Source organism: Lepidochelys kempii, chromosome 8 (assembly GCF_965140265.1).
Source record: "Lepidochelys kempii isolate rLepKem1 chromosome 8, rLepKem1.hap2, whole genome shotgun sequence".
NCBI classification, from domain to species: Eukaryota; Metazoa; Chordata; order Testudines; family Cheloniidae; genus Lepidochelys; species Lepidochelys kempii.
Window position 1 is genome coordinate 105,640,329 of NC_133263.1, and position 13,147 is coordinate 105,653,475.

Below are 13,147 nucleotides of genomic sequence, written 5' to 3' on the forward strand. Positions count from 1 at the left end.
CTGCATCAGCTCCTGAGGGAAGCTAAAATAAATGGTAACTTTGAAAAAAAGTTAATTGTAAAACTGGTTCTGCCTAAACTAATCTTGCCAGTCTTCTGAATTTGGTATTCTGTCCTGTAAGGGAGCAGTGGTGTCACGATACCGCATGCCATTTCTTTCTGTAATGAAGTGACCAGAGTGCTGGAGACACTGAGAGTGTTTCTGGTGAGCTCCGGTTTGGAAATTGTTACACTTCACAAAGGACACAGCATTTAATTCCATCTCCAAGCATAATGGAAGTACAATTCTTTTTTGTTCCTAAAGTGGCAACGGTGACCCCTAATGTCTCTGCGCCCGAGCAGCAGCAACCAGGTAAAGAATTCTGGTGTGATCTGCACTGAGCTTCATGGGCACAATTACAATTCCTGTGCACAGGGTTTATCCACTATTCTAATAAACATTTGGTGTGCAATAGAAATCTTGTCTTCACATGAGAATACTCATTGCTCTATTCTGGATAAATTCCTACAATTGTTAGAGGGGATGATAGATCCAATTTTTATACTGCACTCTAAATTTTTCATGTAAGATTTGCTTTCTTCACAAAAAAGGTCTATTTTAAACTATTTGAATGGGTGATATAGCCTTGGCATAAAAGCTCTAAAAGAATTTCCAGGTAAGAAGCTAGAACTATTTTAAAGTAATAGAGATTTAAATGTGTGACTGCTAAGACATTAATTCCCTTGCAGCTTGCATGGTAAATCTTGAGATAGTGCAGCTTTTATTAGTCAGATGCTGTAATCATAGCTTTTAAGTGAATTTAGCATTGGTGGAAGTTTCCACACTAGCTCTAACTGTACTTAGGTGCCATGGTGATGCATGATACCTCCTCAACCCTCACATGGAGAGACTGTGATGACAAAGAAGCTGTCTCCATGTGTATGCTGTCTTTGGAAGTCTCCACAGAGACTTTAACCGAGGTGCTAATTTTGTGATGTGTGGACTAAGACAGATAAATTCCTGTCAAATAGTCACTGGATTTATAACACCTTCATCAAGATTGATTGATCCAGTGACCAGGAGTGTGAAGATGAGCCTTCTGATCCCTTTCAAGAATGGTAGTTCAGAAACCTCAGCATAAATTAATGAATCCTAATTTTCTTTTTAATTAAAGTGGAATAGGAAAAGGAACCCATTGGAACTGCAAATCTGGAGTTAATTATTTATCTTCCACTAGTGGCATTTTTTCAAGAACACTCTCTTCACCAAACAGGTGACTTTCTAGCACCCTGCCTCACCCTAAACTTCTCGAAAGGGTCCGAGAGCCTGCTGTGAATGGTATCTCTTTAACCAGGCTGCTTTCCTTATTGTTCTTTACTTTCATGAGCATACTGATCTTTTTTGAAGAAACTGGCCTGCTGTTGTCAGTGCTCAATACTGACCTTGAATTCTTTATTTCCTAAGTATTACGTAGCCGTTCTACCAGGATGTCTGTTATCACAGAATCCCAGGGCAGCCTCCAAGATAATGAGATGGAGGTGGATCCCTCCACTTCTACACAAACAAGAAACCATTCAACAGTGCCTGGTGAGTGGAGACAAGCCCAGTAAAATGTGATTAAACTGAACTGAATGTCTTATGTGTTTCAAAATGCTTATCTCATGGGTGTGCAAACTGTAAAAGCAGAAAGAACTGACCAAAATCTCTTCCCCTTTTAAACAGAGAAGAGAAGAGACCACAATAGGTCCATGATCATGCATTTTACATAGGGCTTCTAATTAAGAGGGATTTCCAATAACCAGAAATTCTCCTGATGTTGAAAAAATAAATCACTTAATCCACCACATGCATGTCTTGGGATGAATCTGACATCTGTTTAACAGTGCACAATAGCATACATAATGCTAGGATGGGAAGTGAAGTATCTGCTCTCTTGGAAGTGCAAAGTGTATTTTTACCCACATGGCAATGTGGTTTGAATGGCAGGGGTAATGGCCCTGCTCTTGCTAAAAGAGCTATTAATGCATTTTATATCTCATCTGAAAGACTTAGCAAGGATAACTTAAGATAAGGATAATATTTGGAGACAAAAAAAGCTGGATTGCCTCTGAGCTGTACTGCGTTGACAGATTCCATTAATTGGGGATATGGATGTACTCGAGTGTAGCTAAAGTACTTCAAATTCTGCAGCAGTATTGATTACTGGTACAGTCACATGTATTTACACCTATTGGGTAAGGAAAGTATTTGAGCCCTGCTTTGTTCTTTTGGAAATGCAGACTTAATGCTTTATTGGTAGCTCCTACTGTTCATTTTGCTACTTCACACAGCAAAAGCATGTGTGCTGCATGTTCCATGTCGGCTTTCATGATGGGCCCTGAACTTTAGAGAGGTTGTTTGTTAAAACTCAGTCTGTTCCATGCAGACATTGGGCTATGGCTTTGAAAAAGTAGTCTTAAGTGTAACAAAGCTGATTTTTTTTTTTTTAAATTGCCTGTTGCACATGTGTGACAAATGTGGGAACTACTAATTGGAGTCCTATGTGTGCCTCAGTTTCTCTGTGTGCTTTGCACTGCTATGTACAGACACTGAAAGGTTAAATCAGCACTTGGGGCAGAGCAGGAAACATGAGGTGCATTGTATCACATAACAGTCTGGGGTGAAATGAATGGGTGGTTAAAGGTCTGGCTGAAACAACCCTATCAGTGGAGGATCCAGAAGGACAATGAGAATCCCAACAACTGAACAATTGACAACTAGCCACAGGAAACTCTGGCAGGCAGAACATGTGAACTCAGCGTGAGCCTGCAGGAAGAAGGCAGTGTCCTGGGGTGACAGGAGGCTAGGGTAAGAGTTGTGTCTCTCGAAAGGCCAGGAGCTCACCTGGGATGGACAGACAGGCCTGATCTACATCTAAAACTAACTATGTTGCTCAGGGCTGTGAAATTTTGCACCCCGTGCTCTGTATTAGGTCAACCTAACGACCACTGTAGACACAGCTAGGTCAGCAGAAAAATTCTTTGGTCAACCTAGTTACTGCGTCTTTGGGGGGGTGGATTTACTGCAGCACAGGAGAAAACCCACCAGTCACCGTAGTAAGTGCCTGCACTACAGCAGTGTAGCTGCAGCTGTGCCCCTGCAGCGCTTGTACTGTAGGCATAGCCAGAGAGAGGAAACCACTATGGGAGCTCTGGCTTGGCTGGTATGGACTGTCTCCACCTTTGCTTCTCCATGGTAACCGAAGGACTTCGCAAGGCTGTGTTCCAGTTGACTAATAAACCCTGCTCTGCTTTGAAAAGGCTGCCTGGTGTCACTGCAAATACATGCTGAGGTGCACTGATCCCTGAAGAGCAAAGTGTCTCTGAACAGGAGTCTTCCCCAGTTAGACTCGCTGGGCAGAGCTCATGGTGTGAAACAAGTGCTGGAGCCCAGAGGCTCAGTTGTGGAAGAGTTGGACCCCTTGCTGGTCTAGTACATTGAAGGGATTCCTCCAAGGGGCCGTGTAAAAGCTGGGGCATAGCACAGATCTGTGGCTCTGAAACAGCATGTACAACTAATTTTAAGGCTAGACATGCATCGTTATGCAGATGCAAAACATTTTCTTAAGCACAGTTCTCAACTAGTTTGCTTTAAAGTTACACTGCTTAAAGTAGGCAAATGCCCTAATCTTCAGACTTTTATCAATGAGATCCATAAACTGAAAAATGTAGCCAAGGCTGAAGGCACTGCATAGATCTTGAAACTTGATTTCATTTAAATCTCAGACCTCTAATAGGAGTCAAGCTCGATAGGCACTTTTTCCCCTAGCCAGCACTTTTTTTGTAGCTTCCCAAAATCTTTTTAAGAAAAAATCTAAAAGTCCTACCCTATTCTCATTGAAATAAATGGCAAAGTCTCCATCTACTTCAGTGGGAGCAAGATCAGGTTCTAAGGCTACTCAAGCATCATAAATTACTTTAAGGCTTAAAGGAGACGGTGGGTGAGGCAATCTCTCTTTTGCCAACAGAAGTTGGTCCATTTAAACGATATTACCTCACCCATCTTGTCTCTCATATTTAAGCCTTTACATGAGTTATGCTGCCAAAATCTCTAAACTCTTGCTGGTAGAGGAGAGATTGGTATGGGGTGAGAAGCACTTGTGCCTCACTTTAAAAACAAAACAAGAGAAAACCTGCACTCTTCATGCATTTAAATAACCTGCCTTATGTGGAAATATATACTTGACCTGCAATTTGGACACTGGGCAAACCTTGATTTTTAAGAAATCCAGTCAAAAATCTGTATGAAAACAATGTTAAGGCTGTACAGGTAAGTAATAAAGATGGGAAATGCAGAAGCTAAGGTATGGTGCATAGATATCTTCACTACAGTAATCTTCAGTTCCATAGTCAAGTATTTAAGTAACTTTATCTTAGATCATATACATGCAAAGATGTGATCATATAATTGGCGGTACCATAGTGCGCACAAATGAGAATAAAGCTAAAGGTGTGTGTATAGTACAACCTTACAGCAGAATTCTGCACTATCCTATTACATTGTTATATGTTGGCCTATTAAAGGAAACACTTACAGATTGTGAACTATTATTGGATTGGCAGTTTTTTATACTAAATTACTATGAAATGGCCACTGGGTGCCTGCATCCCATACAAGTGCTGTACCTTCTGGGTTAGCCCTATCTCCCTCACCTGCCATAGAATTGGAGAGCAGGGCAGCTCATGGCCTGACTCCTCTCCCTCCCCACCCTCTACTCTTGTCTTGGGGCCCTACAAATTGGAAGGCTGTTCTCCCTCATTTCTGAGGTCTAACAGATACCGTTCCATTGACCTGCTTTCTTTCAACAGCTGGCCGAGCCCGAACTACCAGGCCACATTGTGCTACAGAATCCTCACTGACAAATGTACATGAAGTTATAGAAGAACATCCATCTATCAGAAGCAGCTCTTCAGCAAATCCAGGTAAATAAGAACTATTGTCTGACGGCTGGCTGGCTCATTGACCAGCATTGCATCTCTAAGCAGCGTCAGTTAAGATTGTTTCCCCATATGCTCAGAGGTTTAATATGACTTCCTGGAAAGTGGCTTAGCAGCAAAAGGAAACATCCTGATGACTTCAAATTGAAATATGGTACAGTTCTGATATACAAATAGATCTGCCAGGAAGGACTGGCTCCACCCCAGAATAGCAATACAATGGCTTTCTAACTAGCTTCAGTAGCTGGTAGCTATACTTTGTGAAGACACCACTGGTCACTGACTTTTTTCTTTTTTTTTTTTTTTCCTTTGTTGCTGGGGGCACGGGAATCGCCAACACCAATAAGGTGACCTCCTACCTTTTAACTTTAGGTGCCTTAATGCTGTGCTGCTGTGGCTTGGAGCCCTGACACTAGTAGCCAGCCCACAAGCATAAAGTTCTCCGCTGGCTTCCACCAGCCTTGTTACTCCCAACAGCCCGTCCAGTCCCAAGTCTACTAAGTTCTGTAACTGCCAGGCACCCTGACTTCCTCTCTGCTTGTCACCCCCCCAAAGGTATGAACAGCCCCCAGTTATCAGTTCACTTTGGCATGCACACTCCACACAGATTGCACAGCAGAGACATGCTTGAGGTAAAAATAAAGTTCATTTAATAAAAAAATCACAGATGAACTAGTAAGGAAAGGCAAACACGAGTTACACAAAATACACATAGATACAACTTCAGGCTTTACACTTCTATATTGGATAAATTCCCTTTTCTAATAGTTACCCATTGCCTCGGAACAGTTTCCCACCATACTCCCTGTCGCAGAGGGGATCCAGTGTTTCATGGACTGCTTCCTGCGTAGAGGCTGCCCCTCAGTTTCTGAAGCCTTTGTCCTCAACCCCCTTCCCTTTTTAACAGGGTTTGCAGCCTTTTTCTTTCTCTCAGATTATGGTTATTCAGAGTGTGGGGAATTCCCTTTCTGCTTGATAGCTGAGGCATCTCAGTCTCTTCCCATTAACTGTAATGGTTCTGTTTCTCTCTTCCTGGGCTGTATTATGGATCATCACTTGTGTTTAGTTCTGTGTAAACACCTGGCTCAATAGGAGCCCCTGCCTGTTGTGAAGTGTATTTGAAATTGTAGTACAGTGTATGAGCACAATACTCTAGGTACATAGATTCATAACCACAGTCTGTATAAACATCTCCTAATGACCATCAAGTTCAGAACACTACAAGCTTTCATAAGACCTTACTTGATGTATTTATTAACAACCTTGCATACAAAACCAGTTGATTCAGTTGCTAACTCCTTGGGATTCAGACTCTTGTGGTGTCTGTACCTGGATTGTCACAACCACTGGACACAACTAATAAGGAACACCCTCTCCAGGACAAGACTCTAGGTCATGATATCCCAGTTTGTACAGAAGAGGGTTTTGTATGTGTATGGGCAGGGGGAGGGTGTAGATAAAGAAATTATTCTGCCTAAAAGAAACTTGTTTGTGGTAACAACTTCACATAAAAGTGATATAAATGTCTCTTTTTCCAGTTCGGAGGAAATCTAATATTGTGAAAGAGATGGAGAAAATGAAAAGCAAGAGGGAAGAGAAGAGAGCCCAGATAAGTGAGATCAGAACAAAACGGGCACAGGTGCAGTATTTGATCAGGGAGTAACCCATGGTTCCCCCAGAATAAACTGGGATAAGAAAAATTCTATAGGATAGTGTGTTTATAATGGTCAAACTAAAACACATTTTGGACTAACATGCCCAGTGTTTGGTTTCAGTTTACACTCGCTGTGGATTTTGTTTTAAAGTGTCATGCATAAGGATGTAAACAACCTGTCTGCTCTCTCCAGGCTGAATTTGTTTAGGGATCTCCCGGGTAGCTGTTTCTGCAGTTGAAGGCTTTTAAACCCCAGACTTGCTCTTTCAGTTGCAGGTGACATTTCTGAATCATAGAAATGTAGAACTGGAGGGGGATCTTAATAGGTCATCTAGACCAGCTCCCTGCACTGAGACAGAACCAAGTATTATCTAGACCAGTGTTTTTCAAACGGGGGTCTGTGGACCCCTGGGGGTCCCAGAGAGTACTCCAGGGGGTCCACTGGCCCCGCTGATCAACTCCTCCCCCTCCCTCCCAGCGCCTCCTGCACACTGGGGAACAGCTATTCCCTGGCGTGCAGGAGATACTGGGAGGATGGGGGGAGGAGCGGGGACGGGGTGCACTCGGGGGAGGGAGCAGAATCATGTCCAGGGCTGCCAGCCCCGCTGATCAACTAGGGTTGCCAATCCTCCCAGTTTTGCCAGGAGTCTCCTGGAATCAGGCTCTATCTCCAGGGGGGCTACTGAAGGCAAACTGGGAGATTTTAGGCGCTAAAAGTCCAGTGGGGCTAAGGCATGCTTCCTGCCTGTCCTGCCTCCATGTTGGTCCCAGAAGTGGCCGGCAGATCCCTGCAGCCCTTGGGAGGATGAGGGGGCCAGAGGGTTTTTGCATGCTGCCCTTGCCCCAAGCTCCGATTCCACAACTCCCATTGGCCTCAGTTCCCAGCCAATGGGAGCTGCGGGGACAGTGCCTGCAGCCAAGGGCAGCACACAGAGATCCTCTGGCCCCCCTGCCTAGGAGCCACTGCCAGAGGGATGTGCCAGTTACTTTCGGGAGCCACCTGCAGTAAGTGCCACCTATACGGAGCCCTCACCCCTTCCTGCACCCCAACTCCCTGCCCCAGCCTGGTGAAAGTGAGTGAGGGTGCGGGAGAGTGAGCGATGGAGGGAGGGGGGAATGGAGTGAGTGGAGGGTGGGGCCAGAGTGGGGCCTTGGGGGAAGGGGTGGGGTGGGGCCTGAGGCTGAGTGGCAGGGCTTGGAGGTCCCTGAAAATGTTTAAATAAAAATGGGGGTCCTCGGGTTGCTAAAGTTTGAGAACTACTGATCTAGACCATCCCTGACAGGTGTTTGTCTAACCTGCTCTTAAAAACCTCCAATGAGGGAGATTCCACAACCTCCCTTGGTAACTTTGTTGTACTGCTTAACTACCCTTACAGTTAAGAAGCTTTCCCTAATGTCTAACTCCCTTGCTTCAGCTGAAGCCCATTACTACTTGTCCTCTCCTCAGTGGACATGAAGAACAATTCCTCCTCCTCCTCCTCTATAACAACCTTTTATGTAGTTGAAGACTTCTCCTGTTCCCCCTCAGTCATCTTTTCTCCACACTGACAAAACTGGGTTTGTTTAATCTTTCCTCATAGGTCATATTTTCTAGACCTTTAATCATTTTTGTTGTTTTCCTCTGAACTTTCTGCAATTTGTCCACATCTTTCCTGAAGCCCAGAAATGAACACAATGTTCTTGAAACTATTGCAGTATTTTACTGAAACAGATTTCATCACTTTTTGGATAATTGAACTAAGCATAAATTGAACAAAACGATTGGCCACTAGCAATGGAAAAGCAAAGTGGTGACAATTGCAATATTGAAACTCATTGACAAATGGCAGGGTATTGAATGTTCTCTTCTCTTCCCTGTCATGTGAATCTGCCTCAGGGAGTGCAGACATAATGCAGTATTCTTATCTCTTCTCACTATGCACAGGGAGGAATTTACCATGCATAAAACTTAATGCTCTTCTTACTGTTCTGCATTGTCAACAGTCTTAAAATTCATCGGTATGGCAGTCAGTGTAAACTTCCCAGTTTGTTTGAGGTGCTACAACGCAGACACAGCACACAGATTTGGTACTATGTAGAGGAAAACTGGGGTACAAATGGAGAAATACAGGGTGTGTTTTTGTGGGAGAAGGCAATGGATGGGTAGAGAGGAGGTGTGCTTATCAGCAGTTAAAATGAGTACTGAAAACTCCTTCAGCTCTGTTCCTTCTGCTGCATAGGAAGATTCCCCCTTCCAAGCAAAATGAGATTAGAAATCCTAATCATTCAGTCAGGTTATTTCTAGTTCCAGAGTCTTTCACATGTCTTTGCAGCATGAGGACAGAGTAACAATAAACTGAGTTCTTTAGCTGCACACAGACTAGTGCCCTTTGTACTCCTAGGCAGCACCTTTTTTGGCGGTTTGCTAAAGCTAATGTCTGTCACTGCCCTGCAGGAATTCGATAGCAGCTGTCCAAACTGGGAGTTTGCACGGATGATCAAGGAATTCAGAGCTACTTTAGACTGCCAACCAATATCTATGAATGACCCAGTAAGTAAATATTTGGAATCATTGACTGCAATGTACCAATATCATCTGTGATTTTTTTCCGCTCATTGAACACTCGTGCTTCGATAGTGATTATCGAAGACTTAACCAGAAATACTTGAACTTGCCTAGTTTAACTTGGTGTACCATGGATAAGCAGGAACAGTGCGACATCATGGCTTAGTATTGAGCTCACACTGCAACATGGAAAATGTAAGTTAAATATTAGGAGTAACTTCAAAGCAGATCAGCAGAACAAGCTGTGAAGGTGGTGGTGGAAACTGCCACTTCTGGAGTTAAGACTACATTGAATGCCAGAATAACTGAAGTATCATCCTAGCCTTGGAAAAATATTACTCTGATCTGTCAATGACAAAACTTGAGTCCAGAGAAGTAAAATGCAGCTTGCTAGCTGTTGACCCCTATTCCAAACTCTTGATATGTTGGTCAAATGCCTCTAACATGAGGAGGCTGAAAACTAAGCGGTGATGTTGTAAATACCACCAAGCTGCAGAATAGAGATTTGCCCAGTCCACAAATTCTTTAAATACCTCTTCTGGTTAAGCTCAGCCAGTGACATGCAGAATGTGGACTTTCCCCAACAAAATGATCCTGTAGCTGGACTGCAGCGATGCCTAAATTGACTGCAATGTGAAGAGCTCAGATCTAGTGAGGTCACTGTGAAGTTAACTTCGCAATATGCAAATCTGGTGATTACAGACTTAATAATTTTATTATGATGTTGAAGTAAAAAGAAAACGGTACAGGGTTTAAGCATAGAAGTTTCTGGTTATCAGGGAATAAGGTACAGATTAGCAAGGGGTGCGAAATTTGGTTTAGCTGCACCAGGTGTAAAGAAATACATAATCTGCAATCTCCCCGATTGGGGGTTAAAGGTTAATGGGTCAAAGTACAAACATTGAGATATGGGGGTTTGTTGTTCATATAATGGCTATGTTCAGGTGTGGAGTATAATGAGTGGATACGATGATGAGGATGGATTTACCCTCACTTGGAGAGATTTAATGTTCAGTGAGTTTATGGTTCCAGTTCGTATGGTCCAATGGAAAAAGTCTCTGTCCCTTTCCCATAGTGGATGCATGATGTCGTACCGGCTCACACCACCTGATACTGTCAGTGGCCGGTGATGTGTTCGATGTAGATGTCCCTGGACCATCGGATGGTGTCCGAGACGGAGACACCGCATGAGCCATGCGTAGCGTCGACCGATCCCACAGGTCCGCAGCACACGCTCGTTGCAGAGGTCCCAAGCGCCCAGGGCTCCGATCTGCACCTCGTACCCTTTTGCTCTCAGGGTGTCGGCTGGGGGGGGGAAGAGTATTTTTCCAGCTTACGAGCTCGGGCTTTGCGGAAGGCTGGGGTCCTGTTATCAAAGGAGACCGTGATGTCGACGAGGATGATCTTTTTCTGGGCCTCGTCGGTGACTACCGTGTCGGGTCACAACTGGCTGTCAGTACCGGGGATGGCGCAGTTCACGGCGACCTCCCCCAGGTGTGGTGCGATGGCTTTCACCAGGCGGTTCTGGATGGCGTTGTGGTGCACCTGCCAGGCTCTGGAGTGGGGCTTGCAGCTGCCCAGGACGTGGGACAGGGTCTCGTTGGAGTAGCCGCACTTCCTGCAACACTTGTCTCAGTTCCTGTGGCGGACGGCTCCATCGAGCAGGACGCAGTTGAGCCGGGTACAGTGGATGAAATGCCAGTTGTGAAACGGGTGAAGCTGCCCTCAGCGGGGAAGTGGTTGCTGGTGTCCCATTTGCTGGTCAGTTCGAAGGCTTTACCCTGGTCCGGCTTATGCTTCAGGGTTTCCATGCACAGTGAGTGGATGGCTGCCTTCAGAGTCCTCTCCAGCATGCCCCTGGCGCTCGGGGTGACGATGGTGTTGTTGTCGGGCCTGATCTGCAGCACCAGGACTCCCAGCTCCTGGTGCTCCTCGCACTGCTCCCAGCGGCGGCCGATGCGCTTCCCCAGGCGATGCGTGGCATTGTGAGTGCGGGACCACAGTGAAGCGATGTCGTGCCCGTCCCATCCGAATTCGCCATCCAGAGAACCGCTCAGGAAGCTGGCAGCGTCTTGGTTGGAGGGGGCTCTGCCGATCTGCTTCTTTGTCGCGTCCTGGAAGGCGTTTGCTGCAATGTTCCTTACCGTAGCGTCGGGACATGTCAGCAGGCGGAAGGCATGGGTGATCACCGCGATGTCACACAGGTCACCCATGTGGGGGACATTTGCACTGCCATGCCTGTGGGCGATATAGACCAGCTCATTGCTGGCTCTCTGGGGAAGGAACAACCGCTTCTTCACCAGCTGCCGGATGATCTTGTCTGCCTTTTTGAGGGGTACCTTCGCCATGGAGGATCCCCTTAGGACAAACGAGATGCAGAGGATCAGGAAGGTGTTCAGGGCGTTTATTTTCTGCCATGGTGCTAGCAGGGAGGCGTCGATCTTGGCGGCATCGTGCAAGATCTCCTGAATGGTGTCCTCAGGTGTCTGCCGGACACGGAAACCCGTCGGCGTGCCAAGATGCTGGTACGCCTGCCCCTCTGTAAGGGGGATGATGGGCTCGCCCTGGATCTGGAACCCTGTTGTCTGCACCGAGTCCCTTTTGCTGCCGTCGATGTGGAGAGTTGCGCACTTCTTTACGTTGAAGCGAAGCCCCATCCAATTGGCAGCTCGACTGGTGGCATCTAGCATACGTTGGAGGTTCTCTGGGTCGTTCATGGTCAGGACCAGGTCATCCGTGTAAGCCAGGATGCTCACCCTCTCATTGTGGAGGTTGAAGCCATCTGGGCCATTGGAGATTGCTCGCAGCAACGGCTCCATGGCAAGGTTAAAGATGATGGGGCTGAGGGGACAGCCCTACTTAACTCTGCTCCGGATCGGAATCTCGGCGGTCTCCACTTCGACCAAGCGAATGGTGGTGCTGCATCCCTCGTATACATTCAAATACAACCTTAGTGTGTCCCACTCAAATCAGAGGAGCTACTGGGGGGCTGAATTTGGCACATGGATTACAAACGTTGCAAATTATCATGTCTGTTTGGATTTTTAATTTGTTTTGGACCAGGCTGTCATTAGCCCAACACACTATGTATAGATCTTTGCAGCAGGGTGAGCTTTCTGCAATAATAGGATATGGTCTTAGATAACCTGCCAACAATGGCTCTGCTCTGATCAGTAGAATTAGAGTGAAATCTGGTGGTATTCACAGAATAGTGATGGGGAGGAGATATTAGTGATCTTGGCCATTTCTACCCTATAGACTTAAGTTGACCTACATTAGGTCGACATACAGCCATGGCAGTAATTACTGTGGTGGTTCACATCCACACTATCCTCCTCCTGTCAGTGGTGTACGTCTTCACCAGGAGCACTTCCACTGACTTAAGGGGACAATGGCTCTCAGGGCTCTCAGCTCCCTGTCAGGCTGCCCCTTTCCTCTTTTTCCACCCGTGGCTCCACGCAAGGAATGGGGCAGCTGCACCAGGCCTCTTGGCTCCCCACCAGGGGCATGGTACCTAACAGGACTCTGGATGTGGAGCTCCCTGCTGGGCACAGCTGTGCTCCTGGTAGGGAGCAGGGGCCAAAACCCCAGGAGGGCAGCCAGGCTCCAGGCAGGGAGATCCATGCCTGGAGCCTGCTGTGGCTACCCTGTTTCTGTTAGGGAGCCGTGGGGGGCAGCCTGGCTTCCAGCAGGGAGATCTGCACCCAGTGTCCAGATGGTTACTCCATTCCCAGAAAGGAATGGAGCCAGGAAGCCAGCTGTGGCTCCCTGTGGGGAGCCTGGGTGGCAGCCTAGCTTGGAGCAGAGACCAGGCAGGAGCCTGGCTGCAGAGTATGGAGCCATGAAATTGACAAGAATGACAGCCAATAGATGCAAGTAACGCAGTTTTTACAGGGACACTGCGTCACCTGAACTACACTGACATAAGCCCTACGCCCCTTGTGGTGGTGGAGTTATGTTGGTGTAGTAGGGCACTTACGCTGGCAGGAGAAG

General features: G+C 46.3%; 1 protein-coding gene across 8 annotated transcripts in view; it reads left to right on the forward strand.

Moving 5' to 3' along the window:
- The window catches only part of KIF2C (kinesin family member 2C), a 69,114-nt gene that overhangs the window by 28,851 nt on the left and 27,116 nt on the right, over positions 1 to 13,147 (forward strand). For all 8 annotated transcript variants that reach the window (XM_073357929.1, XM_073357925.1, XM_073357924.1 and 5 more), the window contains 4 exons: positions 1,444 to 1,566; positions 4,827 to 4,940; positions 6,494 to 6,594; positions 9,044 to 9,139. In XM_073357929.1, the coding sequence (XP_073214030.1) occupies positions 1,467 to 1,566; positions 4,827 to 4,940; positions 6,494 to 6,594; positions 9,044 to 9,139 (411 nt within the window). In that variant the 5' untranslated portion in view covers positions 1,444 to 1,466. The remainder of the gene's footprint in view (positions 1 to 1,443; positions 1,567 to 4,826; positions 4,941 to 6,493; positions 6,595 to 9,043; positions 9,140 to 13,147) is intronic.